General features: G+C 42.7%; 2 protein-coding genes across 6 annotated transcripts in view; one reads left to right on the top strand and one right to left on the bottom strand.

Annotated features, from left to right (window-relative positions):
• Positions 1–27,278, top strand: part of CACNA2D3 (calcium voltage-gated channel auxiliary subunit alpha2delta 3) — a 959,332-nt gene that overhangs the window by 783,934 nt on the left and 148,120 nt on the right. The window lies entirely within an intron of this gene.
• On the bottom strand, positions 10,064–17,723 carry LRTM1 (leucine rich repeats and transmembrane domains 1). Its single transcript, XM_055273835.2, has 2 exons — positions 16,958–17,723; positions 10,064–11,266 (listed from the first exon to the last, which is right to left on the bottom strand). The coding sequence occupies exons 1-2, from the start codon at positions 17,331–17,333 to the stop codon at positions 10,833–10,835; spliced, it is 810 nt and encodes a 269-aa protein (XP_055129810.2). The 5' UTR covers positions 17,334–17,723; the 3' UTR covers positions 10,064–10,832.

Genomic DNA, 27,278 nt, shown 5'->3' with positions numbered 1-27,278 from the left:
TTTGTATTAAAACTTTTGTATTAAAACTTTGAAACTCACACTTTCACATACCTGTGCCTCAGAGCTGAGGTTCACAAACTATAGCTCTAGGAAACCACTCATGTACTTTCTCTATGGATTTGTCTATTTTTGGACATTCTAGATAAATGGAATCATGTAATATGTGCCCTTTTGTGACCAGTTTCCTTCATTTAACATAATGTTTTTATGATCCATCCACATTGTAGCCTGTATCAGTACTTCATTTTTAAATTGCCATATAATATTCCTTTGTATGGACAGACAACATTTAGCACATCCATTCGTAAGTTGATGGATGCTTTTTTAGCTGTTAGTAATGTTGATATGAGCATCCATGTACATGTTTCTGAGCAGGCCTATGTTTTTATATTCTCTTGGGTACATACCTAAAAGTAGAATTGTTGGGTCATATGGTAACTCTATGTTTGGTATTTTGAAGAACTGCAAAACTGTTTTCCAAAGTGGCTGCACCATTTGACAACACCACCAGCAACATATGAATATTCCAATTTTTCTACATCCTTTCTAATACTGTCTTTTTTATTTTAGTCATCCTAGTGGGTGTGAAGTGATTTCCATTTCCCTAAGGACTTAGCATCTTTTCATGTGCTTACTTGCCATTTGTATATTTTCTTTAGAGAAAGGTCTATTCAGATCCTTGCCCATATTTAAATTAAATTAGGTTGTCTTCATATTCTTGAGCTGTAAGAGTTGTTCATATATTCTGGATATAAATACCTTGTCAGGCCGGGTGTGGTGGCTCACGCCTGTAATCCCAACACTTTGGGAGGCTGAGTCAGGTAGATTGCTTGAACCTAGGAGTTCAAGACCAGCCTGGGCAACATGGTGAAACACCACCTCTACAAGAAAATACAAAAATTAGCTGAGCAGGCTGGTAGGCACCTGTAGTCCCAGTTATTCAGGAGGCTGAGGTGGGAGGATAGCTTGAGCCAGGAAGGTCAAGGCTGCAGTGAGCCGAGATTGTGCCATTGTACTCCAGCCTGGGTGACAGAGTGAGACCCTGTCTCAAAACAAAAGAGAAAAGGCAAGAAAATCTGGTGAGCTCTCCACTGCCTGTTTTTGTAGACAAAGTGGTATTGAAATGCAGCCATGCCCATATTGTCTGTGAATACCTTCTTGCTAAAATGGCAGATCTGAGTAGATGGAGGGATAGAGACCATAGAAACTGCAAAGCCAAAAATATCCACTACCTGCTCCTTCACAGAAAAAGCTTGCCAAACCCAACTTCACATGAAAATATGTCACATTGTCTATTTAAAAGAACAACGAAAAAGGCTGATTTGTTCACTCACCTATTTCAACATGTTTCTATAAAAATGAAGTAGATATTTAAATCAGAGGTTATGTAAGTGGAGCTGAAGACAGAGCTTCGTGTATCAGAGGTTGTCCATCGGTAGTGCCTAATGTTTTTGTCTGTGTGGTTACACAGAAATTCCAATCAAAGATCCTAAGCTTTCTAAAAATATATGTTTTCATTGTAAGTCAAGACGGTGATTTAGTTAATCTTCACTGTAGCTTATAAATCTCTGAACAGTGCAATCAGCATAATGCTTGGTAGGACATTGAAAATGCCCTCACATGCTTTGGTGGAAAACAGTTTATGGGATTTTTTTTTTTTTTCCAACATGGCTCATGAGAGATTTGGGGATTTATTTAACCGCCTTTATCCAGGCAAATCTCCTAGTGACCTTGTTGGGATTTTGATCTCAGTTAAGACTAGAATATATATGACTCATGCTAAGTAAAGGGCCCACAGAGGATAGAGGAGCTGACATGAATTTCCCTCCCCTGGGAAGAAAGGGACGGGCATGAGCAGAATCTGCAGCAGAAGAGTCCAAGCTTGTCCAATCTGCGGCCCGTGGGCTGTGCAGCTTCAAATGCAGCTCAACACAAATTGGTAAACTTTCTTAAAACATTATGAGATTTTTTTGTGATTTTTTTTTTTTTTTTTGGCTCATCGCCTATCATTAGTGTTAGTATATTTTATGTGCGGCACAGGTGGAGAACCCTCAGGCCCTGCAACATTTACAAGTCAGGGAGATGAGTGAATCAGCAAATGAGACCTAGGAGGGTTGGACAGTGAGGTCAACTAAGAACCAAGTAAAGGGAGACTTCAAGGAGAAAGTGATCAACATGGTGAAGAAGACAATTCTTCTTCTTCCAACGTGGCCCACGGAAGCCAAAAGATTGGACACCCTGGCTAAACCCTTTGACTTGACTGAAAGTCCAGTACGTGGACTTTCTTGCCTGAGGAAAATGCTTTGATCAGTCTCTGGTGGGAAAGGGACAGTGCTTATCCAAGGCTTTTTATTCCCAATGTCTCCCAAAGTTTGCATTTACCAAGAACTCCTGGGTTCTCTTCTGGGTGAGAAGATCTGCAGGAAGTTAGGATCAATGCCTGAATGTCATTCTCACCTCAAAGCCAAAGTACACAATTATACATGACACAGCTCAGGCAGATGGTAGTAGGTAATTGTCTTTCAAAATAAAATTTCAGAATGAAAACATCGTGTATGGTCATAGTATATGCTTTACTATTCTTCCACCAACTTTCAGATTTTATGATATAGTCAGGTTTTTAAGTCAAAAGTATTGTTACATTATTTTATTTGTGTGATGCATTACTCATTCGTTTATGCTGTATGCTCCTCTCCCTTGCTGTTTCCCATTTTCTCTGGAACCCACTCCACAATGAAATATTCCTCATGAAGGTCACCAGTAATTTCAGTAACTTCCATTGTTCTTTTGTTTTGGCCTTTTAGCAGTGCTTCACCATGTTGATCACTTTCTCCTTGAAGTTTCCCTTTACTTGGTTCTTAGCTGACCTCACTGTCCAACCCTCCTAGGTCTCGTTTGCTGATTCACTCATCTCCCTGACTGGTAAATGTTGGAGGGCCCCGGGGTTCTCCACCTGTGCTCCTATTTACTCTCAACGCTTTGAACACTATTCATAAACTGGTGATTCCCAAGCCACACTTCTCTTACTTGACCTTACTTGCCTATTCAGTGTCTCTACTCTTTCTCCAATAGGCCTATCAAATTCAATAGATGCCAGGCTGAAGTCCTGATTGCATTCACACCCTCCCCCTCCACCCTTTCTCCATAGCCTTGATAATTTAAAATCCAACTCAATAATTCTCATTTTCTAGTTAATCCAAAACCTTTGGAGTCATTCATTTCTTTTTTTTAAAAAAGCATGTCATCTTGGATAATATTGACTGTACTCAAAAGTAGACAGGAAAAAATACAATGAAATTCCACGTATCTTGTGCCCAATCCCAGTAGCCATCAACCCTTGGCCACTGTGTCCTTCAATTTGCCAATCCACAACCACCTCTCCCATATTATTTTAAATCAAATCTTAGTGATTACATTGTTTCATTCATAAATACGTCAGCCTACATCTTTAAAAGATAAGGACTTCTTTGTATTTTAATATAGCAATACAATTACCTAAAAATAATTCCTAAATCTATTACCTAGTCAGAATGTAAATTCTGGTTGTCTCAAAAATGTCATTTGTTTTTTACAATTTGTTTGAATCAGGATCTTCTTCCTCTTCTTTTTCTCTTCTTCCTCTTCCTCTTCTTCTTCCCTTCCCCCTCCCCCCTCTCCTCCTCCTCTTCTTCCTCCTCCTCTTCCTCCTCCTCTTCCTTCTTCGTCATTGTCTTTTTTTTTTTTTTTTTTTTAAAGAGATGGGGGTCACACGTTTTTCCCCAGACTGGTCTTGAACTCCTGGGCTCTAGTGATCCTCCTGCCTCAGCCTCATGAGCAGCTGGAACTACAGGCATGTACCCCTGTGCCTAGCTTTGAATCAGGATCTGGAAGTCATTCTTGACTCTTTCCTTTTCCTCCTACCTGCAACCAATCTGCCTATAAATCCTGTTATTTCTTTCAGTTATGTACAGAGTCTGACCACTTCTCAGCACTTCCACCGTTCCCTCAGTGGGCCGCTCCACTTTCATCTCTACCTTGGATTGTTGTAGAAGCAGCAGCTTCTACTGCTTCCCCTGTCTTCTCCCAACCTTCGCCTCTTCATTTTATTCTTCGTGTGAGCCACAGAAATCATGTTAAAGATAAGTAATATCATGTCACTCTTCTATCCAAAACTCTCTATTGACTTCTCACTTTACTCAGAGTTAAAAGCCAAAATTCTCACAGAGGTCCATGTATGAGTTATCTTATGCCAAAGCTTAATGCCTTAAAGCTACAGACATTTACTATTGTACAGCATCTATGAGTCAGGACTCTGGGTGCAGCTTAGCTGAGTCCTCTGGCTCAGGATCTTCCATGAGGCCGAAATGAAAGTGTTGTTGAGGGTTGCGGACTCATCTGAAGGCTCAACAGAGGAAATGCTTTCACCGTCACTCATGAGATCATTAGCAGGATTCAGTTAGCTCCTCGTGGTTTGTTGGGCATAGAGACTCAGTTCCTCAGTAATTGTTGGCCAAGACCTCTCTTACCTCCTTGCCACATAGGCTTCTTCGTAGGGTAGCTCATAGTGAGCTAGTTTACTTTGAACAGGACAAGCAAGAGAGCGTGAGCAAGATAGAAACCAGAGGTTTTTGTAACTTAATCTTGGAATGGATATCTTATTACTTTTCCCATATTCTGTTTGTTTGAAGCAAGTCACTAGGTCCAGCCCACAGTCGAGGAGAGAGCATGAGTACCAGGAGGCAAGAATCATTGAGAGTTATCCTAAAAGCACCTGCCACAACCTGTAAGTCCTACATGATTTGACCCCTATGACCCTCTAATCTCAGCTCCTTCTACTTCCCCTTTGCCCACTCAACCACAGCCACACTACCTCCTTGTTCTTCAGTCACACCAACCTTGCCGCTACCTCAGGGCCTTTGCACCTGCCATGCCTTTTCCATGGGACGTTTTTCCTCCAGATACCTTCACCACTGGTTCCATCATTTCCTTCAGGTCTCTCCTCAAATATTTTCTCAGCAGGGACCTTCCTGATCACCACATGTAAAATAAAAACTCTTCCTCTTCCATATCCCCAGCATTCTCTCCTCCTCACATCTGCTTGTTCACCACCTGATATGATTTGTATTTCTTTATCTTCTTCCTCTGCTAGATGTTAAGTTTCATGGGACAGATATTTTATATTTCTTGTTCACTCCTTTAGTCTTAATGGTTGGAAAAGGAGAACATCCTCCTATATGCCACGTTGTAGACAGTCTTCATCTTTAATAAATGAAGACAGTGGGGTCTCAATGGGAGGTATTGTAGAAGTTAAATGTCCTCAGTTACCCTACGTACAGGAAAGCATGATTTCTCTCTGATTTTTTTTTAAACTCAGGGTCTCAGTGGAAGGCATATCAGCATAGGATGGGCTATACAGACTATTGCTCTCATCCTTGACACCCCACTCATCTGTTTCAAGGTCACACCTCTGCTCTGTTTTGTGTTGTTTTTTTGAGACAGGATGTCACTCAGTCACTCAGACTGGAGTGCAGTGACTGGAGTGAATCACCGCAGCCTTGATCTCTTGAACTCAAGCAATCCTCCCTCCTCAGCCTCCTGTGTAGCTGGGATCATAGGCATGCGCCACCACATCTGATTAATTTTCGCATTTTTTGTGGAAACGAGATTTTACCATGTTGCCAAGGCTGCACTTCTGCTTTAGATAGTAGATATTCCTCCTGGAGACTTAGCTATCCTTGAGCAGTATTCCTAATTTCCGGGGCCCTCATAACTTTTCTCCTCTTCTGTGTATTAATGAGTATTTCAATGGGAAATACTTATTGGCTAGCATCTTAATCTAGACTCTAAATTTGCCACTTTTCTCAAATAATTTCAAGAGAGTATGACTGAGTTTCTTCCCCTCTCATTCGGAGACTGCCTGTTCCAGCCCAGCAGAGCCATAGATGATGAAAGGGTTCTTATTTCCCCATTGTGCCTTGGCTCCTTCAGCTGTCCTCCTGGTTTTGGTAGGACCAGAGCTCTGGCAGTGTCCTACTGGTTGGTGGTTGGGTTTCTTTGCCTTGCCATGCTTTAAGGTAAGTGTTGGCAGTGCCAGGAAAGGATCCTAACTCTGACTTCTTCGAACCTGTCAGGTCCTGAAAAGTGCCTGGGTGTTGGCCTTGGGAAGACTTACATCCAGATTCCCACTCCACCATTTACTAGTGGTGTGACGTTGAGCAAATTACCTAAGCCGTCTGTGTCTTCATATGTAATGTGGCAGTACAATACCTACGTGTTTTGGTTACTATGAGGCTTAGAGAAAATTAAGTATTATGCTTGGAAAATATATGGCACGAAATTGGGTGCTCAATAAATGCTGATAATGGTGTTTTAATTGCCCTTATCCAAATACTTGGCATAATGATGTCATAGCTTTGATATTGTGATTCACCACAAAATGAACAAAGAATGGTGAGGATCATGTTGTGTTATCTATGCTAACCCCATCTCCTGCAACTGCATTTATAAGCCTGCAGTAAATTCTGTGCATGACTTCTGTAATGTTGCTTTCCTTTCGATGCTTCCATTTCCTCTGTAAAATAAGGACATGGAACTATATCAGAGTAACAAATAGGTTTAATCTCTTATGTCAACTCCAATTGATCAGTAGTGGGTACCTGGAAAATAGATATAAAAAAAAAATTCTGAGGCCTTGTCTGGGCTCAGCAGATAACTTTGTCATGATCTATTAGCAATGTCTGCAATGGATAGAAAGGCTGATGGCAGCTATTCTGAAATTCTCCAGACCTGGACTAAATGCTCTCTAAGACCCTTCTCAGATCCCCAGTCCTCTGATTCGTTATCGACATCTTCTTGATGGGCCTTTGTAGCTGGCTGGCATCCTATCCTATCCACCCAAATGAATATTCAGTGTCATTGGAGTAAAACGTAGATATGAGTAGTCCAGTTAAGAATCTGAAAGGGATTATATATCAGTAAAAATAAATAAAAATTAAAAAAAGAATCTGAAAGGGAAGTGATTGATTAGGCAGCTGCTTCTCTGAATGGGGTAGGGGTTTCTTGGAGACCGCATTGCAATTTGAGTCTAAAAAATAAAGCATTTTAATCAAAACAGCAAACAGGATGGTTCCCTAAAGTCATGCATGCAGATCATAGCCCAGCGATGCCATGTGGAGTTGGAATATCATTTTGTGTAGGTTTCTGTCAATAACATTTAGCAATGGATACACGGATGGGTTTTCCCAAACTGGAAACAGTAATTTCCTGACCTGCAATAGAAAGTTACAGGTTTCTAACAGTTGTTGGATAATTATGTGAATGTGTGCTACCGATAATTTTAGAAATTAGTTTAACCACTTCCTTTGATATTTAGGATCTAAGATAAAGGTGTCTTGTTTCAGGGGTACTTGGTTAACTCAAGCAAGGAGATTTGATTTGCACAAACCTTCAGGAAGAAATCTGTGTGTGCATCACTTTTTAGTCTTGCCATTTTTATAAGGAAAAATGAAACCCTTAGTAATCCACTGGCATTTTATAACCTTAAGCAAAAGATTCTTCCTGCAGGGTCAGGGATATTTGCCTTATTTGTAAAAGCTTTTCAGATCTAAAGGTCTTCTAGGTCTTCCTTCTCCGAAATCTCTATGGCAGAGTACATTCTTCATGCCCCCTTTTTTTATGCCTCACTACAGACAGCTACAATATCTGTGAATTTACGATCCCTGGCAAGTCAAAAATCACCCATCTGTAGCCATACTGTTCTACTAAATATGACGGAAGAACTATATTTTTAGTTTTCTCAGAAACAATCAACACTAAACGTGATTTTTGTCCACAGTGTACCCTCAGCAAGGCTTCTATGACAGAAGGACATTTTTATAAGGGAATCTATGAATATGACAGCAGCAATAAACAGCTGAAAATAATCTATGAGGCGTTTGCAAATTACCCCTCATGAGCTGTAGTGGTTGTGAAAGATAATTTGTGGTTCTCACAGAATACCCTGTAAATTGGGTCTTTCATCTGCAATGTTTTTTACAGTTAAAACATTTCATTTCTCATATTAACAAATGATAACTCTGCATTTGTTAATCTAAACAATTTGATTTATATTTTTTTTCTGTTCTGAGAAGCTGTTGACATTTCAGGGTAAGTAATTATTTTCATTGCCAACTGCTGTTTGTGGTGACTGTAGGCAAAAGATAGAAATCTGAATATAAGTATGCATCATTTTAATCATTTTCCTTGAAGACTGCCCATAAAGCAGGAAGCCTGTTTGCCTGAGTTATCATCTGTACTTAGAAATCTAAAAGGATATGAGTGTTGACAAGCAAGGATTCTAGTCACGTTCAGGGTTTTCTGTGGGGGATCAGAAACTCCCTCATGTAATCTCTGTGGGTAGGGGGACTGGGTTGACCTCCACTGTCACCAAACCTCTGGCAGGGCCCAGTGCACTTGCAGACTGAAATCACTGCAGTAAAATGAAGCATGCGTTATTGACCTCAGTAGCTCTCAGCTAACGTAATATCCATTCAAGTGGCTCATGGGGTGGGTGTCAGGAGTACACAAGAACGCCTTGCACTATGTCCGGTACACGGTACACGCTGTGAGCTCTGGAAACATTTGGTGAAACTGGGACAAGGTATAAAAACATGTAAAACTCCTTTCTCACGCTGCCTTCTTGGCCAAGCATCCTCAGTCCAGGGCCATGGAAAGAAAGGTTTTTTCACTTGGAAAGTAGTCACGACGTCCATAAAGAAGGATATTGAGCCATGTCCACTGAGTGGCCCATGGAGAGGAGGTGCCAGGGCCTGGGACAGAGCTGATGGGTCAGCAGGCTTTCCTTGGGGTCTTTCTTTGATCTACAATTTAAGGTATTTCAGTTTCTTTTGATATTCAGAAAAAAATTACCATCAAATTTAAACTTTGTCCCCTAGAAAAATCATCTAGCAAAATTGCTGCTCCAGAAAGCTGGTCCATCTTTAGCCTCTGGGTGTGTGGGGCCCACACTAGCTATGAAGCACCATGGCAGGTGTAGACTGTCTCTGTGATTATTAGAGGTCTATTCGTGTGAGACCTGCACAGTAGGAAGTGGTAGGTTCACCCATTTCCCTGCATCTATCCCATACACATGTGAACCTTCCATTCACATTTCAGTTAGAGAATGGACTACTGATTTAGGATCCAAACCAATCATTACATGGCCTGAAGGAGTGAATGTAGAGCCAGTACCCTGAATGGCAAATGGGTTTTATCCTTTGAACCAACTCCAGTTGATTAGTTCTGGTTGCCTACAGTGCTGTCTTAAGAAGGCATCTGTAGTGCTGTCTTAAGAAGGCATCTGTGGTGCTGAGCTAGGAAGAGTGCTGGGATTGATTAGCAATGTCTGTCATGGCCTCTGGAGGGACAGCTGGCCCTATATTTGCCATTCTCTGCTTTTAACATGTCCATAACTTCTCTGTCATCTCTTCTTGTGTAAAATGATTTTAATACTAACAGGTGACTGTGAGCATCATGAGAGAGAACAGGTAGATTCCACTTTAAGAAAACCTAGCATGAGAAAATGCAAAATTTACAAAATGCATAAATCTGGAGCCAATTATTTCTATTACAGAAAGATTCCATGAAAGGTTCCTTTAAATACCCGGCTCCCCTACTGCATTAAAATGATGATTCAATTTACAAAAATTCACTTTGCATGCAACTCTTCCAGACCATGTCTGTGGAGTAAAGCCAGCCACACCTGATTTTTTACAACCATGGCCTAAATAACATTGAGGATAGCTGCCGGCACCTATCTTGAGTCTTTTGGTAATTCCCATTCTCTGCAGTCTTGCTTCTTACTCCTATCCCAGTCTGGGGAGTAGACAATCTGGGTGGTGGACAACAGCTGCTGGCTTCCACCCTGACACGGCTGCATTTCATTAGTGGGTAAACCGATTGCTCAGAGTATGTTTATGTGTGGGTGTGGTTGTACAACTCTATGCGCTGTGTGCGCTATGTATGCAGATACAGATACACAAAAGTCGTTATCTCGCTCTCAGCCCAACCTAAATTCATTCCTGCTGTAAGAGTTTTAAATGGAAGGTTCCAATCCCTTGGTGGATATGGCCTTTTGGTAATATCTGCCCCAAATTCTGGCTCCCCATCCTCTTTGTGTTTGTTTATATGTTATTTACCCTTGCATCAGAAAACTTCCCCAGACTCAGGGCCTGAGTCCTATTATCCGGACATGGAATCTTCCTCTTCCTCTGAGGCCTAGAAAGCCCCAAATGGTTTTCTGATTTAGAAAATGAAATCGAGTTTGACTCTTGTGGCAAGCTATGAAATTCCCAACCAATGGATGCTTCCATTAAATATATAACATATACAACATCTAAAAGTATCACTGATCTAGCATGAACTTGAATTATAGAGGCATTCAATGCCCCTTGGGTAAGATCACCAGCCTCTTCCCAAGCACTCAAAATTGGGCAGTTTTCCAGTGGACCATAAAGCTCCCAGGAATGCTGATTGGCATGTGTGTTTGAATTTCTGTTGCTTTGTAAAAGGCACTTGATCCGCAGAAGAGTACCTGGAAGAGATGGCATCTTCCCTTTCTCTGTGTGTGTCTCACCCCCACATAGAATCATCGTAATAACTTCCCAGGCCCAGAGCACAAGTATCATCTCTATTTTGCCTATGGTATTTTTAAAATCGCAACATAAATTCCTCCCCAGAAATATTTTTTACAGACACATCTTTTTTTTTTTTTGTCTTTCGGCAAAAGCAAAATGAGACTAACATTAAACACATCAGCGCTACTCAGACACTGTCTTCTGGCCTGCAATGACCAATCCTATTTGAGACAAAAGCTCTCAGGCTGGTGAGCTGTCAAATCGCTCTTTTTCTTCCACCTTCCCAGGATCATTGGTTTGATCCAAGGGTCCCCCATGGTACTGGGCTGTGATTGCCGCATAGGTGCAGCCATAAATGGCAGCTGCCAACATCATGAGGCACACAATCCCACACACAACGCCAGTGATGATGACAGTGGCAATGGCATGACGCAGATTGGCCGGCCTTGGCTTGGGTTTGAGCTCGCACTCCAAGAGGTCTCGCTCCCCCACGTTGTGGTTCTCAGGAGGCCTCAGGACAACACCGTGGGCAGAGCCGGGCCGCTGAGCCTGCGAGGACACTGGATCAGGAGCAGGAAGAGGGCAGGGCTGGTACAGCTCATGGGGGATCCTAAGGAGGTCCTTTCCCTTCCAGGTGTCTGGTGATTCACAGATGACGCCATCTGTTATTCCCCCTTTAAAAAACAAAAGCAAAGGACATAACAAAGCCTTGATACAACAGAGTTCCAGAATCCTCTGCCTGCAAAAACTTAGGCAGATGGAATTTATGAAGTGCCTTTTTTTTTTTAATCCTGGAGTCAAAGAATTTAACAACCATATTTTATGATTTTAGGATTCCTAAATTGGCTAAATACTAAAAATGCCACACACTAAACTGGCAATTACTTGTGACCAAGAATTCATTAGAAGCCCAGTAACCTTCGTGTTCTATAAATGCTCAGAGAAAACAATGCAAAAGCTGACAAGAAGGCGTGCTGGGGGCTGACAGTGAAGGCACAGCTGCCCACTGCATTCCTGCCGCGCACGGCCCTAGTGAGCCCCACAGACAAGAAAACTTTTGTACCAGATTCCCATTGAAATTTAAGGAAAAAATAAAACAAATGTGCATTGTTGTGATGTTATGTGTTTATTATAAAGATCCTATGTGTCTCAACACTGTTCAGTGATGCCAAATGGAGAGGTGGAGTGGTCTTGGAGTGATCTGTGGATTTGGCAATACTGGAAGTTTAGTTCCTGGAATTAGGTATCATGAATGTGTCTCCTCAGGCCTCAGAACATTTACGGCTTTGAGTACTGAACTTTCCAATTATTAAACTGGGTTATTAAACCCAGTTTCCATTACCTGTAAGGTGATTGATATCCTCAGGTGTGTAGACTGCTGTTGGTCAGGGGGAATTTGGGTGGTCGGTCATTCTTTCCTAGAAAGAACCCTGAGCTAGCAGACTGAAGTCTAGTCTAGTGTGACCACTGATTTACTCTTTGACTTTGGGAAAATGCACTTCGCTGACTAAATTTTCTGCCACGAAAACATGCTGTTTGTATCCAACTTGATGGTTTACAAAGCACTGTTAGATAAGTCCTAATACTCCACTCCTGTAGGTAACTCTTGTCCAGACTCACAGAGGTCATGAGTGGATGAAACAACGTCCAAACCCAGTTCTCCATGCTCAGTCCAAGTTTTTTCCACTACACTCGCTGCCTCGCCACCTCCTCCTGTCAGGAGCGTTGTGAGGTCAGAGGAGTGGGCAGGATGGCCCTCGGCACTGTCTGCTAGGAAGCCTTTTGACTGGACAGAACTGCCCCATGACCTGCACCTTGGCCCTCTCAGGCTGCCATAAGCACCTCCCCTAGGCCAGCTGAAAAGACTAGCACTGCTGTTAGCAAAGTTAGATTGGAGGAGATTCTTAGTACACACTGTAAGTGAATTATGAAATTATACCAGAAAGACATATGCAGAGGGCATCACTTCAACATTACTAGCACCCTCCATTGCATGGCACTTAAGAGTTCTAGGAATGCTTTCACAATTACTCTCTCTAAGCCTACAAGATAAGTCCTAAGTGGCCCTGTAAGTAGATAGGGCCTATCTTGCAGTGCAAGGATTATCAGGTGGCCCCAACACACCAGGATGAGTGGCAGTGGCAAAATTCAACCCACGTCCTTTTTGTTGCCACTGCTTAAAACTGAATCACCCACCGCCAGAGTCTCTTGGGTTCCTCCTGGCTTCTCTAGCAATCCTTTGAGGAAACAGTCCTCACCCTAAAGCAGAAAGATAAAAGGGGAATTTCTTCCTTTTTTGAGCCACTGATTTTCATGAGGCCAGAGGTTCAGAGCAGCTGCTTCAGATGAGTCCAAAGTGCCATTGAGATTGAGGATTCTTGCCTCATGGACCATTTCATTCCTCTGCACCTGACCATAGGAGCCTCTGCCAGGAAGTTGGTTGCAAGACAGAAGGGTCAGAGAGACAGAAATGAAGTGATGGGGCTTTGAGAAGTAGTCGTGATATTTAATCCAGCCAGAGAGCATGGAGACTTCTATCAGGGGAAGCAAGACCACCTGCCAGGGGGATGGACAGGTTCATCAGCTGACTTCCACTTTGACTAGGGTGGTTTACCCAATCATCCCAGACTTAAGAACTGTGTTTCTCCAGTTCCAGACTTTCTGCTGTTCAATATTAAGGTGGGAGCCAGTCTCTGGACCCAGAGACTGGAGCCTGGGACATAGCTGGAAGGCAGGGGCTATGGCTGCCAAATGCTCTGTGGTCTCCTGTGCAGGTGATCCTCAGCCAGGATGCAACTCCCACTCTCCACCATTTCATGGGCCATGACCCCCTCGTCAAATCTGCTGGTTACAGCTTGAGAGTCCCACATCCTTCTAGATTAATGTCACTGACAATGCAAGAAGCTCCAGCTTGCCAAGCGCTCATTGTTCTCTATCTGATCACTGGTAGCTCTTCACCACTGTGTTGGGAGAAACTAGATTCAAATCTTGGGTCTGAATATTACTTAGCTGTGCAGCCATGAAAAACTCCCTTGACCACATTGTGCCTCTGCTTGCTCATCTGGAAAGTGGGAGACGAGGATAATTAAAATTCACTTCCCAAGATTGCTCTGAGGACTCAGTTGGATAAAATATGTCAAGTATTTAGCATAATGCCTAGCTCAGAGTAAATGTTTAATGAAGTGAAGATGACTTGTTTACTAGTAAATAGAGATAAATAGTAATCATACAATCTGTGTGCATATTTCTGTGGAGGAGATATTATTATGTATTCACCAAAGCACATCTTTTTGCTCTTAGGCCAGCAGGAAGACTAAATTTTCCCACTTTTTGTGGTCTATCTGGGGCCATGTGATTGAATTCTGGACAATGGAACCAATTAATGCCACCTGCAGGCCATAAACCCCAGTGTAATCTGCCATGCATTTTGTTCCCACTTGGGGATGACCTTAGAAGCCACGTGATAAAGTTGGTGGCATCACAAGCTGGAGGGGGCTTATGTCCCTAAATGACTGCATGGAATGCAGACCCTGCCCCCATTTCCCTTTAACTCTGACATGAATGAGCAACAGATTTTATTGCATATATAACTAAAGTCTGGGCTAGTCTGTTATGTCAGTTAGCCTGCCCTAATACCTGTAGTGTTTGCATTTGTTTTTGTATCTTTTTTTAAAAGAAGATCTTGACTAATATCTGTTCCCTTATTTTGCCTGTATTGAATATATCTATAATCAGACTGTCTCCCGTGTTTGGCACGTATTTGGATTTTTCCTAGTTAGGTTGGGACATCCAGGTCTTATTACCCCAAATCAATTTCTGCCTTCCTCTGAAGAAAAGCTATGATCTGTACTCATGCAGCTCTGTTGTGACGGAGTGTTGAACTGCGTCACAGAATCTGAGGACCGAAATGGGCCGTAGGAACTCCCTGGATTAAACCTGTCAGTTTCCCTGTGGTGACACTGAGTGCTAGTGAAGTGTACTGATTTTCCCAAAGACCACCAGCAACTTTGTGGCACAGTAGGGCAGAATTCATCCCATCCCAGGTTGCTTCCAGTGCCCTAGTCCTGGGAACTTTTTTTTTTTTTAAATCAAGAAATGTTCTTTAATGAAAACTACCTTTCTGTGTTGGCTGGCCTGTGCTTACGATTTAATCCAGAATACAATAGTTCAAGCCACTTTATCTGTAGATGTAAACAATTTTATTTGCAACCTCTTATAAGAAAGATGTTGCCATAGTATGTGGCTCCTGTTGCTGGTTGGCTTGAATGCCGACTGGTTGTTGATTATGTAATTTGCTATTACATTGTTGAGAAGGATTTATTCAATATCGTACGCTTTGAACCCATGTTGTATTCACCCTAACCTCATTCCTGCTGAGAACCGCTACAACCATGCAGACACTGTTGACTCCCTAATTCATGTCTGTAGCTCCAACATCTTCCTGAGCTTCAGGCTTAAATATACAACCTCCAACTCAACCACTCCCCCTGGATATGTACAGGACATCTCAAACTTGACATGCCCCCAAGCCGACGTCCTAATTGACCACCTCCGCAACACACTCACTCACTCCCGCCAGTCCCCTCTTTGCCCCTTGTCAGCTGAAGGCATCACCATTTACCTGGTTACCACTGCAGGACACATCAAAATAGACTTTCCCATAATTATGGTCTTCTCTTAGTCACCCACTCCAACCCATTAGCAATATCTCTCAGTTCAGTATTCCAAGTATCTCCCAGCATTGATCATGTCTCACCACCCTGGTTTGGGCCACCATCATCTTCGCTGGCTGACTGAAATCACCTTCTCCCTCATCTTCCTGGTTCTTCTGCTGCAGCCTTTGGTCAGTTCTCCCAAGAGTCTGCAGAGTGACCTTTTACCTTGTAATCAGATCCTATTGTTCCCTTGACTAAAACTCTTCAAGAGCTTTCCATCTCACTTAAAGTCCAAGCATCTTGGCCTTGTCTGCACAATGCTGCATGATCTGACCCCCAAGTATTCGTGTTGTCTTGTCTGTGTCCACTCACTCCCTTCCTCTGCACTAGCCACTGTCTTGTCCCTCTTTTTGTCCTGCAGCCAAGCCAAGTTTTCTCCCTCATGAAGCCCTTTGTGCTCACTGTTCCTTCCCCCAATTATCTCATGGCTCATTCCTCCTCAGTCTTTGGGCTCTGCTCAGCCATGTCACCTCCTTGGAGACATCTTCCCATCCATCCTATCAAAAATGAGACCCCCATTCTATCACTCTCCCCTTCCCCTGCCTCATTGTTTCTTAGCACTAACTGCTATTCTAAACATGTATCTTTATTTATCATCTTATTTAACATCTGTTTCTACTACCAGAATGGAATCTCTATGATGGTTAGGTACTGCCATCTTCTCAGTGCCTGGCATACAAAAAGCACTCAAATATAGGAATGCACGAATCATGCTGAGAGCTAGGAAGAGAGAAGCACTGTGAAGTGGAGGAAAGAATGTCAGGTCAAGACCTGAAAGCCATGCATTCTGTTCTCACCTGGGCTTCTGCGCTGTGATCTTGGAAAAGTCACTGAACCTGTCTGGGACTCTGTTGCCCATTGACAACAGGAGTTGGCAGACTTTTCTGTAAAGGGCCAGATAGACAATACAGCCCCTGTCACAATTACTCTGCTTTTATAGTGCAAAGCAACCACTCACTCATTATATAATGAATGGGCATGGCTGTGTTCCAATAAAACTTTATTTACAGAAACGGGAGATGGGCTGTGGCCCTGGGGCTGTAGTTTGCTAACCCTGGGTGGTTTCCAGAGCCCCTCATCTTTAATAGTCTGAGATCTCTTGCTTTGCTGTTGTCATCATGTTAAAGAAATTGTGAGTTACTTTAGAGAGAGGCCCTGTTGCACCCAATTTCAGTGACAGTGGTGTTTGCTAAAGCAGAAAGGACAATTTTAGAGAAGAATTACAGTTGTCAAATGGGTAGAAGCAGACAAAGAGAGAAAAATATCCCAGAGAGAGATAACCATACCCACAATTGGATCACACTTGATAATAAGAGATTGGTGTTACTTGGGGTTGAGCAGTTATTCAGGTGGTGATTGAATGTCCTCCTTAACAGCATACTCCCAGATAAGTAACTTCATGTTGTATTAATTAAACAAGTGAAAGTTATCTCCATGCAACATATTTGTAGATTAATTTAGATCCTGAATTTAAACACCTTCTAATGACTCACTTGACTCTTTTGCCATACCGTGAAATGGCACCGATGTGTAAAAGCCCAAATCCACCCCTTACACACTCCTCCACATTCTTTCTAATGCAGAGAACAGATGAGATTCATCCTAGGCTGGTAACACACAGATGGGGGGTTCCAAATAGACATGACTGACCTTTATAGACAAATTTCTCCAGCCAGAGTTTAAGACCGAGCAAGTGGCAATTGCATTTCCAGAGGTTGTCCTTGAGAAGTAAAAGCCTCACACTGGGCATGGATTCCAGGAGCGCTCGATCAAGCTGCTGAAGCTGGTTTTGTTGAACCACAAGTATAGTTAGGTTCTCCCAAGTCTCTCCCAGGGATGTGGGAAGGTGGCTTATGTTGTTTGATGACAAATCAAGCTCCCTCAGCTGAGGGAGGGAATGGAAAAGTCTGCTTTCCAGGGAAAGGAGTGAATTCTGGGTTAGATTTAAAACCTGCAAGTGCTGAAGCCCATGGAAAGCTCCAGGGGCCAGATTTGAAAGAGAATTGTTGGACAAGTTTAGGGTCATGAGCCATGGCACTGACCTAAATGCAAAAGCAGGAAGATGGTGTATCTGATTATCTTGTAAATGCAGCGTTCGAGTCTGAGGAGGTAAATGGGAAGGGATTTTGGCCAGACCCTGCTGGCTGCAGTCTACAAAATTTGTAGATGACTGACAGCGACACTTATCTGGGCAGCCGTATACCACCTGGAGCAGGACAATCACACTGGAAAACAGGAGCAGTTCACCTACAACAAACAGAAAGAAATTGGGATAGGAACCAGTTTGTGAGGTGTGGTATCAGCACTTTTCCCCCTTTGAATTTACAGGTAATGTGCTTTCCAGCCAGGTGAAACCTTCTACAACCTGGAAGAAAGGTTCTGTCACTCACCATCTTTAGTAGAGCTGGGCTGAACAGAGTACATCCCCAGTGTCATTACCTTCTGCAATCTTTGTGCCAACTATTGTCGGAAGCCTTGAGAAAGATACTTTCTCAGTGTCTCCTGATTAAGAAGATGGAAGACTTAGTGATATCAAATAGAAGGGTGAAAAAAAATATTTGGGGGGTATATGCCCTTTGTAGGCCACAGCAGAATTATTTGGGGCCAGATGTGTAAAAGAGTGATAGAGGGTTTCAGATACTCACATTTCTGTAAAGTATGCTGCAGAACAGTGCTGTCTAATACAACTTTCTGCGATGATAGAAGTGTCCTACATTTGCTGTCCAGTATGGGAGCCAATAGCCATGTGTGGCTACCAAGCTCTTGAGATGCAACTACTGCAACCAAGGAACTGAATTTTTATTTGTATTTCATTTTAACTATTTTAAACAACAGTAGCCACATGTGGCTAATGGTTACTGTATTGGATAGGGCAGATCTAAAGTACTGCTACATATTGATATCCCTTTTTGCCATTGTAATTCCATGAACAAGGACAGTGTCTGCTGCTTTTTTATTCAAGATTATAAAAATATAGAAAAGCATTAAGAATAGTATAATAAATACCCATTTTCTATAATAGTTCTGCAAGTCCTTCATGGGTTATCATACTTCCTTGATTCTTTTTTCTTTTAACTCAAAAGAGCAATGCATTACTTATGCAGTTGAACTTAACTTTGATTCATGCCCAATTTCTATTTTCCAGCATAAGCCCTTTTCCTCACACCATTACTGACGTATCTCTCCAGACATTTTAAAAACAATCATTAGTAATGACAAAAATTGCAAATAACCGTATAGCATGCATTTTGAGCCACCTACCATTCTAAGTGTTTATAAATATGTATATTAATCCTCATAACCTTGTAAATATGGTTCCAATATTATCCCCATTTGAAAGACGAGGAAGCTAGGCACAGAAAAGCTGAATCACTTGCCCAAGTTCACACAGAGTATTATAGTAGAGCTGTGATAAGGACCAAGGCTGTCTTCCTCCCTCCAGTGTCTGTCGGAGTTCTTATCTACTGTGCTCCACTTTTCCTCCCTCCAGAGTCTGAGTTCTTATCTACTGTGCTCCACTGCCTGTCAAATACACACACACACACACACACACACACACAGTTTTACATAACACTTTTTAAAAATCCAAATAAATGTAATCATCAACATGTCTCATTCTGCAATTTGCTCCGTTCACTCAAAACTGATCTATCCACATGGATACGCGGAAAGCTAATTCATTCCTTTTAACTGTTGTAGCATATTCCATGGTGAGAGCATGCCACATTTAGTATTAATATTTACCCGCACTCTTATGAGGGGTAGTTGAACTGTTGCAGGTCTTTTCTTCATTCTAAATGATGCTGTAAAACAGCATCCTTGTTCAGACTGCCTTGGCTGTGCAGGAACTGGGAGAGGGTCTCTGGAATCCAGAGAAATCTTCTCACAGGGCTCAGAGAGGAGGTTAAGTTCACATTTTCTTAGATACTGCTCTGTCATTCACCAAAGTAGCTATAACACTCCCTTCTTTTTTTTTGAGACTTGAATTTCAAAATATGGCAAACATCTGTCAAGGGCATTTTATTATAAAGCGGTAGAGGAATTCATAAGACCACACAATAATATTCAAAACTCAAAATAGTTATCTCCTCATAGTGGAAGCTCTTGAAAGGGGCTTTGTTTGCTTGCTTGCTTGCTTGCTTGCTTGCTTGCTTGTTTTGGGCCTTAACGAGGGAAATACACAGCGTGGCTGTCATGCACTTGAGCCTTTTCCCCTTTCTTAAATTCTCTACTGAAGCTAACAGTGCTCTAGGGCAATAGGGAAGATGTTTAGAGAGCCTTCTGAAAGAGAGTCTTCTCAGTTTAATTTAGTTCAAGGGATGCAGAACATCACAGTCCCCTTCCCCTTTCCAGAATATCAAAGAGCAAAACCACTGTTTTCCTTTCTATAATTTTGCAAATAATCTAAATGACTCCTTTCAAAGCCAAAACATCTTCCCCTTAGTAATGAACGGACACCCCTCACTTTTAGCTGTGGGCTCAAGCATTAATTAGTTGCAGGAAATTAAGTCTTAAACCAGAGAACATGTTTGCTGCAGAATCCACTAATCTATTAATGAAAGGCTTGCCTCTCTGAGATTGTAGCCAATTTGTTCATTCTTTCTTTGGTTCCACTCTTCCCCCCAAAGGAATAATATATGAACTCCAACTCCAAGCACCATGTTTTCTATGAAATAGCCCATGACATGCCAACTACATATTCATGTCATGACTGCATACATTTCTCCCCACCCTCTTCCTCTGCACCCAACATGCACAAACGTAAATCCTCCCATGCAGAGACATTTTTCATGTCTGTCCAGTCTTTTAAGACAGACGACTTGAAAATAGATTTCCCGCAGATACCTTTGTGAGGGGATCCTGTCTTTCTCCCAGACAAGAACTTTTCCAACAGGAATTGATCAGGGCTCACCTTTCATGACTGAGTCTTCTTGGGCGTCCTTGCTGACCTCGTAGACCCTTTAATTAATGTGCAGAGCAACACACCAAGGGCATGGCAGACTCGGAGCCCAGCTTTACATTCAGTCTTTCTGAACCCTGCCCGTGCTTTTCCTCAATGAAGAAAACAGCTGTTGCTTTCAAAAGACCACTTATTTAAGCAGCCCTTCCCCTTGTCTCCATCTGGCTGGGATCAGTTTCCATAAGAGGATCTTGGGATCGTGCCCCTCTTCTTTCTTAAAATGTTGGCCTCCCCAGGATCATCCCTGCCTTTCCCATTCAGACGATGAGCCGCATAAAGAATGTTTGTCAAACCTTGGTGAACAGCTGTAGCATTCAAACATGACCCCAATGGCTCGGCCTTTTTGATTATTTAATCTGCTTGAAGTACAGGGCACCAAAATAAAACTGCCTTCTTAATCCAGCTGTGGCTTCTGAATTCTGTTGACTTATTAACCATGCCGGGTCACCCCTCATTGGGTTGGGGGATGCTGGACGGGACCCTCGACCTGGGGGTCGAGGAGCAGAGCCCGCAGAGTGTGTAATATGAGGGCAAATTGGCCTGCTGGAGGCTGACACGGTTTGCACAGTGCACTTCTTTGGTCATCGAAGGCTTATTCAGCTAACATCTGTGGGGATTAGCTGTGTTGACAGGGTCTTGATGCCCTGAAATTCATAGCCATGGTTTCCTTTAGTGGACATCACAACCTTCCTTCTGGTGCCACAAATACTCAGCTGCTTGCTTGCTTGTTTGCCGCCCCCACACCCCGCCCACTCCGCAGCCCCCCAGTTGAATTGACCTTTTGGTTAGGGTGACTTTAGAAATACTTCTTAATCTTTCTTCGTTTCCCTGATGCTGAGGTCCTGGCCCTTCCCTCATTTTTCACATATAAAACAATAAAGCCACCCCCTGTGAGCATCAGGCATCAGTCAACTGTGACTGTTCTCTAATTGAAGCTTCAGGGAACTTTCCCACCAGGGACTGGAACCGTTTCTTTAAATGTGCAAATCCCCTGCCATTTGCTGAGGTGGGATTTCAATGCCTGAAGCTGCCCTTCTAGGATAAAACAAAATGTTCTGCTGTGTGTTAACTGTGTGTACGCTTTTGTGGAGGCAGCATGAAGTGCAATCCTTGGCTCCAGGAAGTATAATTGAGCCATTGGGTTTGGGCTCTGGAATCAGGTGGGTCCAGAGTCGATATTTGGCTCCACCATCACCAGCTCTGTATCTCCAGGCAAGTGACTTACCCACCCAGAGCCCCATCTCTGACATGGGGACAACAATAGCCCTTACTTTACCAGGCTGTGCCCAGGATTAAATATGGCAGTACACGTCATGGCCCAGAGTGTCTTCGTAAGTGTTCAAAATTTCCCGTGATAAAGGCTTCCAGTACTTGTATGCTGCCAGCTTCTGAGGACAACCTGGACCGGCCAGCAGGAGGGATGTCCTGAGGGAGGTCCTGACAGAGGGCCGTGGAGCCTGGCCCCTCATGCCACTCTGCAGGTACAGAGGGAAGAGGCCCATTGTGAATGGAAGTTGAAAACATCAAATTTTGATTATTTTCAACAACCCGTACTTTGTGGACTCTTTCATCCTTTGGCCAAGCCCCTTCTCACCTAACATAACCTAGTATATTCATCCTGCCTCTTCCAGAAAGCCCACTTTACCCAACCTGCCATCTTTTGTCCTTCTCTCCAACATTTTTTTGAGCATCACAGATACAATGGGCAAAAGTCAGGTGTAGGTGACAAAGCAAGTCAGGTGATGAAAAGCCACTTAAATCTTAAGAACTCAATGATTTCTTTCCTCCTTCCTTCCAATCCCTCCTTCCTATGTATCTGTTTCAGGTGCACAGAATTTAATGATAATAATTTCCATCATTAATGGAAATACATAACCATCAGTGGCCCCCATTAGCATTCAATCATTAATTCATCATAACACAACAAACACTTGTGAACTTAACACTCCCTCTAAGAACTAGAAAGTTACTAATAATTCATATCTACCTGTGTGCCTCTCTCTTTCCCTGGGGTCAGAAACATTTTTTTGTGAAGGCCAGATAGTAAACATTTTAGACCTTAAGAGCGATCAGTCTCCACTGCAATTATTGGACTCTGATGTTATAGTTTGGAAACAGCCAAAGACAATGCATAAATCAATGGGTATGCCTGCATTCCAATAAAACTTTATTTACAAAAACAGGTAGAGGCATAGATCGGCCCACAGGCTGTGATCTGCAAACTCTGGTTATCCCATCCTCTGGCTACTGCTCTCACTAGTCCACCACCCTACCTGTCACCCACCCTCAACTCCCACCACCCAGGCAAACATACCCACTCTCCTGTTGCCTCATCTATCAAATGAGGGGGTTGGGTAAGATGATCTTTAAGGCCTTCTTATGTCCAGAACCTTGTCATTCTGGTCAAAAAGCTAAATGGGATTGAAAGGCACTATACTTACCAACTTTAAGGAGGCTTAGACAGACAGAGGATTTAAATACCTCTTTAGGTTATAGTGGAGATACTTAGCTGTGTCTATAAGGTCCAACTGGGATCCAGATATCTTAGACTTGGGGGCCTGAAAATGATGAATCTATTGACAGCACAATTGGATGTTGGAGGTCAAGACCTTGGCAGAGAACCAAAGGCAGTTAAGGACACTTCTGGTTAAAAGCTAAATGAAGAAGCACACTTTCATGCTGCTTATTCCCTAAAGTTGTATGGTCCTGGGAAAATCCCAGGCTCTCTGAGCATCAGCAGCCTATCTGTAGAATGTAGATAATACCTACCTCGCCGGAGGCAGGGAGGATCAAGTGATACTTAAGTGCCTAGCACATATCTGGTAGAGCAACAGATCCAAAGTGGCATCTTGGCCAGGCATGGTGGCTCATGCCTGTAATCCCAATACTTTGGGAGGCTGAGCGGGGGGATCAATTGAGGACAGGAGTTTGAGACCAGCCTGGCCAACAAGGTGAAACCCCATCTCTACTAAAATACAAAAATTAACTGGGCGTGATGGCGGCCTCCTGTAATCTTAGATACTCAGGAGGCTGAGGCAGGAGAATCGCTTGAATCCAGGAGGTAGAGGTTGCAGTGAGCCAAGATCGTGTCACTGCACTCCAGCCTGGGTGACAGAGTGAGACTCCTTCTCAAAACAAAACAAAAAACAAAGTGGTATCTCTTACTAGCAGCATGGATTTATAGACTTCAGAGAGTCTGACCTGGCTGCTCCCACCTAAAACACGAATGCCCAGGAAACTCATAGAGAAGCCCCAGAGCTAATGGGTTCTTGGCAACATCTGCGTACTGCCCAAGGGGTTTTTTTGGTTCTGTTTTACTCATGCTGACCCCAGTTCGGGGTTAAAAGATGGACAATGCACACATGGCCTGGACTGCCCCCACCCTGGACTCTTGGATGTGGAGGCTGATTGATTTATTCCATCTGACCTCAGCCAAGAGAACAAAGGGAGAGTGTGTGATATGCATGCTAATGCTGGGCAGTGCCTTCTCTCTCTCCCTCTGTCGCTCCCTCCCTCCCTCCCATGCTGAGCAGATCCAAGAGGTGGCAAGACAGCCATGCTTGCAAAAAGGAACCAAGGAGAGATGCTGAATGTCAGCTCAGGCCAGAGCCACTCCTTAAAGAGGAGAACTGCACTGTGAGGGGCTCCTGGCCCCAAGACCTACCAGGACCCCAGTTTCCCACATGGGAGCTAGCTGCAGATGCACCCTTAGAGTAAAATTGTGTTTATAATCACACTGAGATTTCCAGAATTTCCAAGCTTCTGAGACATATTCTTTTGCCCTTTTTAAGCCAGAATGTTTTCTAATATGTTAGTCTATTTAATTTCCCTGAAATGAAATGAAATTTAATTTCCCTGAAATGAAAAATCAATGATTATTAACCCTGAAATAAAATTGACAATGTCTTGAAATCCAGCATGTAATAGCTCTTTCTCCCAGGCAGTATTATACAGGTATTTAAAGAATAAAGGCCAGGCTCAGTGGTTCACGCTTGCAATCCTAGCACTTTGGGAGGCTAAGGTGGGTGGATCACTTGAGTCCAGGAGTTCAAAGCCAACCCGGGCAACATGGTGAAACCCCATCTCTACCAAAAATACAAAAAATTAGCCGGGCGTGGTGGTGAGCACCTGTAGTCTGAGCTACTTGGGAGGCTGAGGTAGGAGGATCACCTGAGCCCAAGAGTGGGCTGCAGTGAGCTGAGATCACGCCACTACACTGCAGCCTGGGCAACAGAGTGAGACCCTGTCTCAAAAAAAAATAAATAAAAAGAACAATTAGAACTAAATACACCCATCTGGGAGAATATTCATAATAAAATGGGAGGCAAAATAAAGGAATTTGAATAGGAAGCGTATTGTATAATCCCATTTATATTCAAAAAAGTGTTAGAGATGGAGGAATTAACCCTATAAATATGCATTGGTTTGTCTGAAAGTGGAATAAGTGGGAAAGGTCAGTCACCAAACTGATAATGCTGATTACTTGGAGGGGAGACTAAAGAAAAAGACGGGAAAATGAACGTTTGCTGCTTATACTTCTGTATGTTCAACTCGCTACAACAAAAATTAAGAAGCAAGTAAAGGCACATTTCCTTTACTGGAATATTTGAGATGTCTTATCTTCTAGTGACTAGCTGAGTTATCTGTGTAAATATAGCATGCCTAGAGTTTGCCTCCTCTCTCACCAAGAGGATGAGCCCCAGCTGTAACATCTGTCTTTCTCTGCCAAGGGGTCTCTGCGTGTGATGAACCCTTATAACAAATATGAACATTTCTCCCAATTGTAAGGTCTGCCTTGGTAAAGTCATGGCCAAGTGCTCCTCTATCCCTGTCAACAGGCTCCTCATCCAAACCATGTGGTATGCTGATCTAATGCCAGGGAAGGCAGCCAGGCCTAGTGACAGCTGCAGCTAGGAATAGTGGGGAGTAGGCCCTTGGCACCACAAATCCATGCAGAAATTTCGTTTGGTTAGGAGGAAAGTTTGACATTGGAGGCATGTGGATAATAGTGAAAATAGTTTCCTAGGAATTGTGAATGACCAAATGGCACCCAGGTATACAGTTTATACAGAGCTGTTTTAAAGTTTTAATATTGTCTTCCCTCCCTCCCTCCCTGCTTTCCTTCCTTCCTTCCTTCCTTCCTTCCCTCCCTCCCTCCCTTCTTCCTTCCTTCCTTCCTTCCTTCCTTCCTTCCTTCCTTCCTTCCTTCCTTCCTTCTTTCTTCTGTCCTTCCTCCCTTCTTTCTGGACCTCTGCCTTTGGATTTACTATCCTATAAGACATATAAAACTAGGAAACATAGAAAACTAGGAATATATTTTAAAATGATAATCCCATCTATCATGTATTTAGTGCTTACAATGGGGGACATATTGCTAATAATTTGTATTAAAATTATGCTATTTTAACAAACAACACCCAAATCTCAGTGGTTTAACAGAATACCTCATTTATTTCTCTTATCACAGTCTAGTGCAAGTTGACAGGGGCCTGGGCTCCATGCTGTCATTCAGGGACCCAGGCTTCTTCCATCTTGTGGCTGTGACCTCTTGTTGGCTCTCACAGCCCTCTCCATCAGTTGGAAAAGGTACTTATCACTTCTGCTTGCATTCTATTAGCCAGAATTAATCACATGACCATGTCTAACAGCAAGAGATGCTCGGAAATGTTGTCTAGCAGTGTGTCTTGGAAGAAGAGGAGGCATAGCTGTTGGAGATGATGGCAGTTTCTGCCTCCACATTTTATTGCGTTATCTCACTTTAAAGTGACAACAACTCACTAGACATTAAGTTTCAAATGACCTATTTGTTTCCCATACTTTCTTCAAAACCCACATAATAGGTTTATTAAGTAAATGTTGAATTAATTAATTAAGATATTACTATTACTTTTTTTATCACACTTTAAGTTTTAGGGTACATGTGCACAATGTGCGGGTTTGTTACATATGTATACATGTGCCATGTTCGTGTGCTGCACCCATTAACTCGTCATTTAACATTAGGTGTATTTCCTAATGCTATCCCTCTCCTCCGCCACCCAACAACAGGCCCCAGTGTGTGATGTTCCCCTTCCGGTGTCCATGTGTTCTCATTGTTCAATTCCCACCTATGAGTGAGAACATGCGGTGTTTGGTTTTTTGTCCTTGCGATAGTTTACTGGGAATGATGGTTTCCAGTTTCATCCATGTCCCTACAAAGGACATGAACTCATCATTTTTTATGGCTGCATAGTATTCCATGGTGTATATGTGCCACATTTTCTTAATCCAGTCTATCGTTGTTGGACATTTGGGTTGGTTCCAAGTCTTTGCTATTGTGAATAGTGCCGCAATAAACATACGTGTGCATGTGTCTTTATAGCAGCATGATTTATAGTCCTTTGGGTATATACCCAGTAATGGGATGGCTGGGTCAAATGGTATTTCTAGTTCTAGATCCCTGAGGAATCGCCACACTGACTTCCACAATGGTTGAACTAGTTTACAGTCCCAGCAACAGTGTAAAAGTGTTCCTATTTCTCCACATCATCTCCAGCACCTGCTGTTTCCTGACTTTTTAATGATGGCCATTCTAACTGGTGTGAGATGGTATCTCATTGTGGTTTTGATTTGCATTTCTCTGATGGCCAGTGATGATGAGCATTTTTTCATGTGTTTTTTGGCTGCATAAATGTCTTCTTTTGAGAAGGGTCTGTTCATGTCCTTCTCAAAAGGGTTGTTCATGTCCATCTCATGATGGGGTTGTTTTTTTCTTGTAAATTTGTTTGAGTTCTTTGTAGATTGTGGATATTAGCCCTTTGTCAGATGAGTAGGTTGTGAAAATTTTCTCCCATTCTGTATGTTGCCTGTTTACTCTGATGGTAGTTTCTTTTGCTGTGCAGAAGCTCTTTGGTTTAATTAGATCTCATTTGTCAATTTTGGCTTTTGTTGCCATTGCTTTTGATGTTTTAGACATGAAGTCCTTGCCCATGCCTATGTCCTGAATGGTATTGCCTAGGTTTTCTTCTAGGG

The sequence above is a fragment of the Symphalangus syndactylus genome, chromosome 1, assembly GCF_028878055.3.
Source record: "Symphalangus syndactylus isolate Jambi chromosome 1, NHGRI_mSymSyn1-v2.1_pri, whole genome shotgun sequence".
NCBI lineage: Eukaryota > Metazoa > Chordata > Mammalia > Primates > Hylobatidae > Symphalangus > Symphalangus syndactylus.
This window is presented reverse-complemented; position numbering and strand designations above follow the sequence as displayed.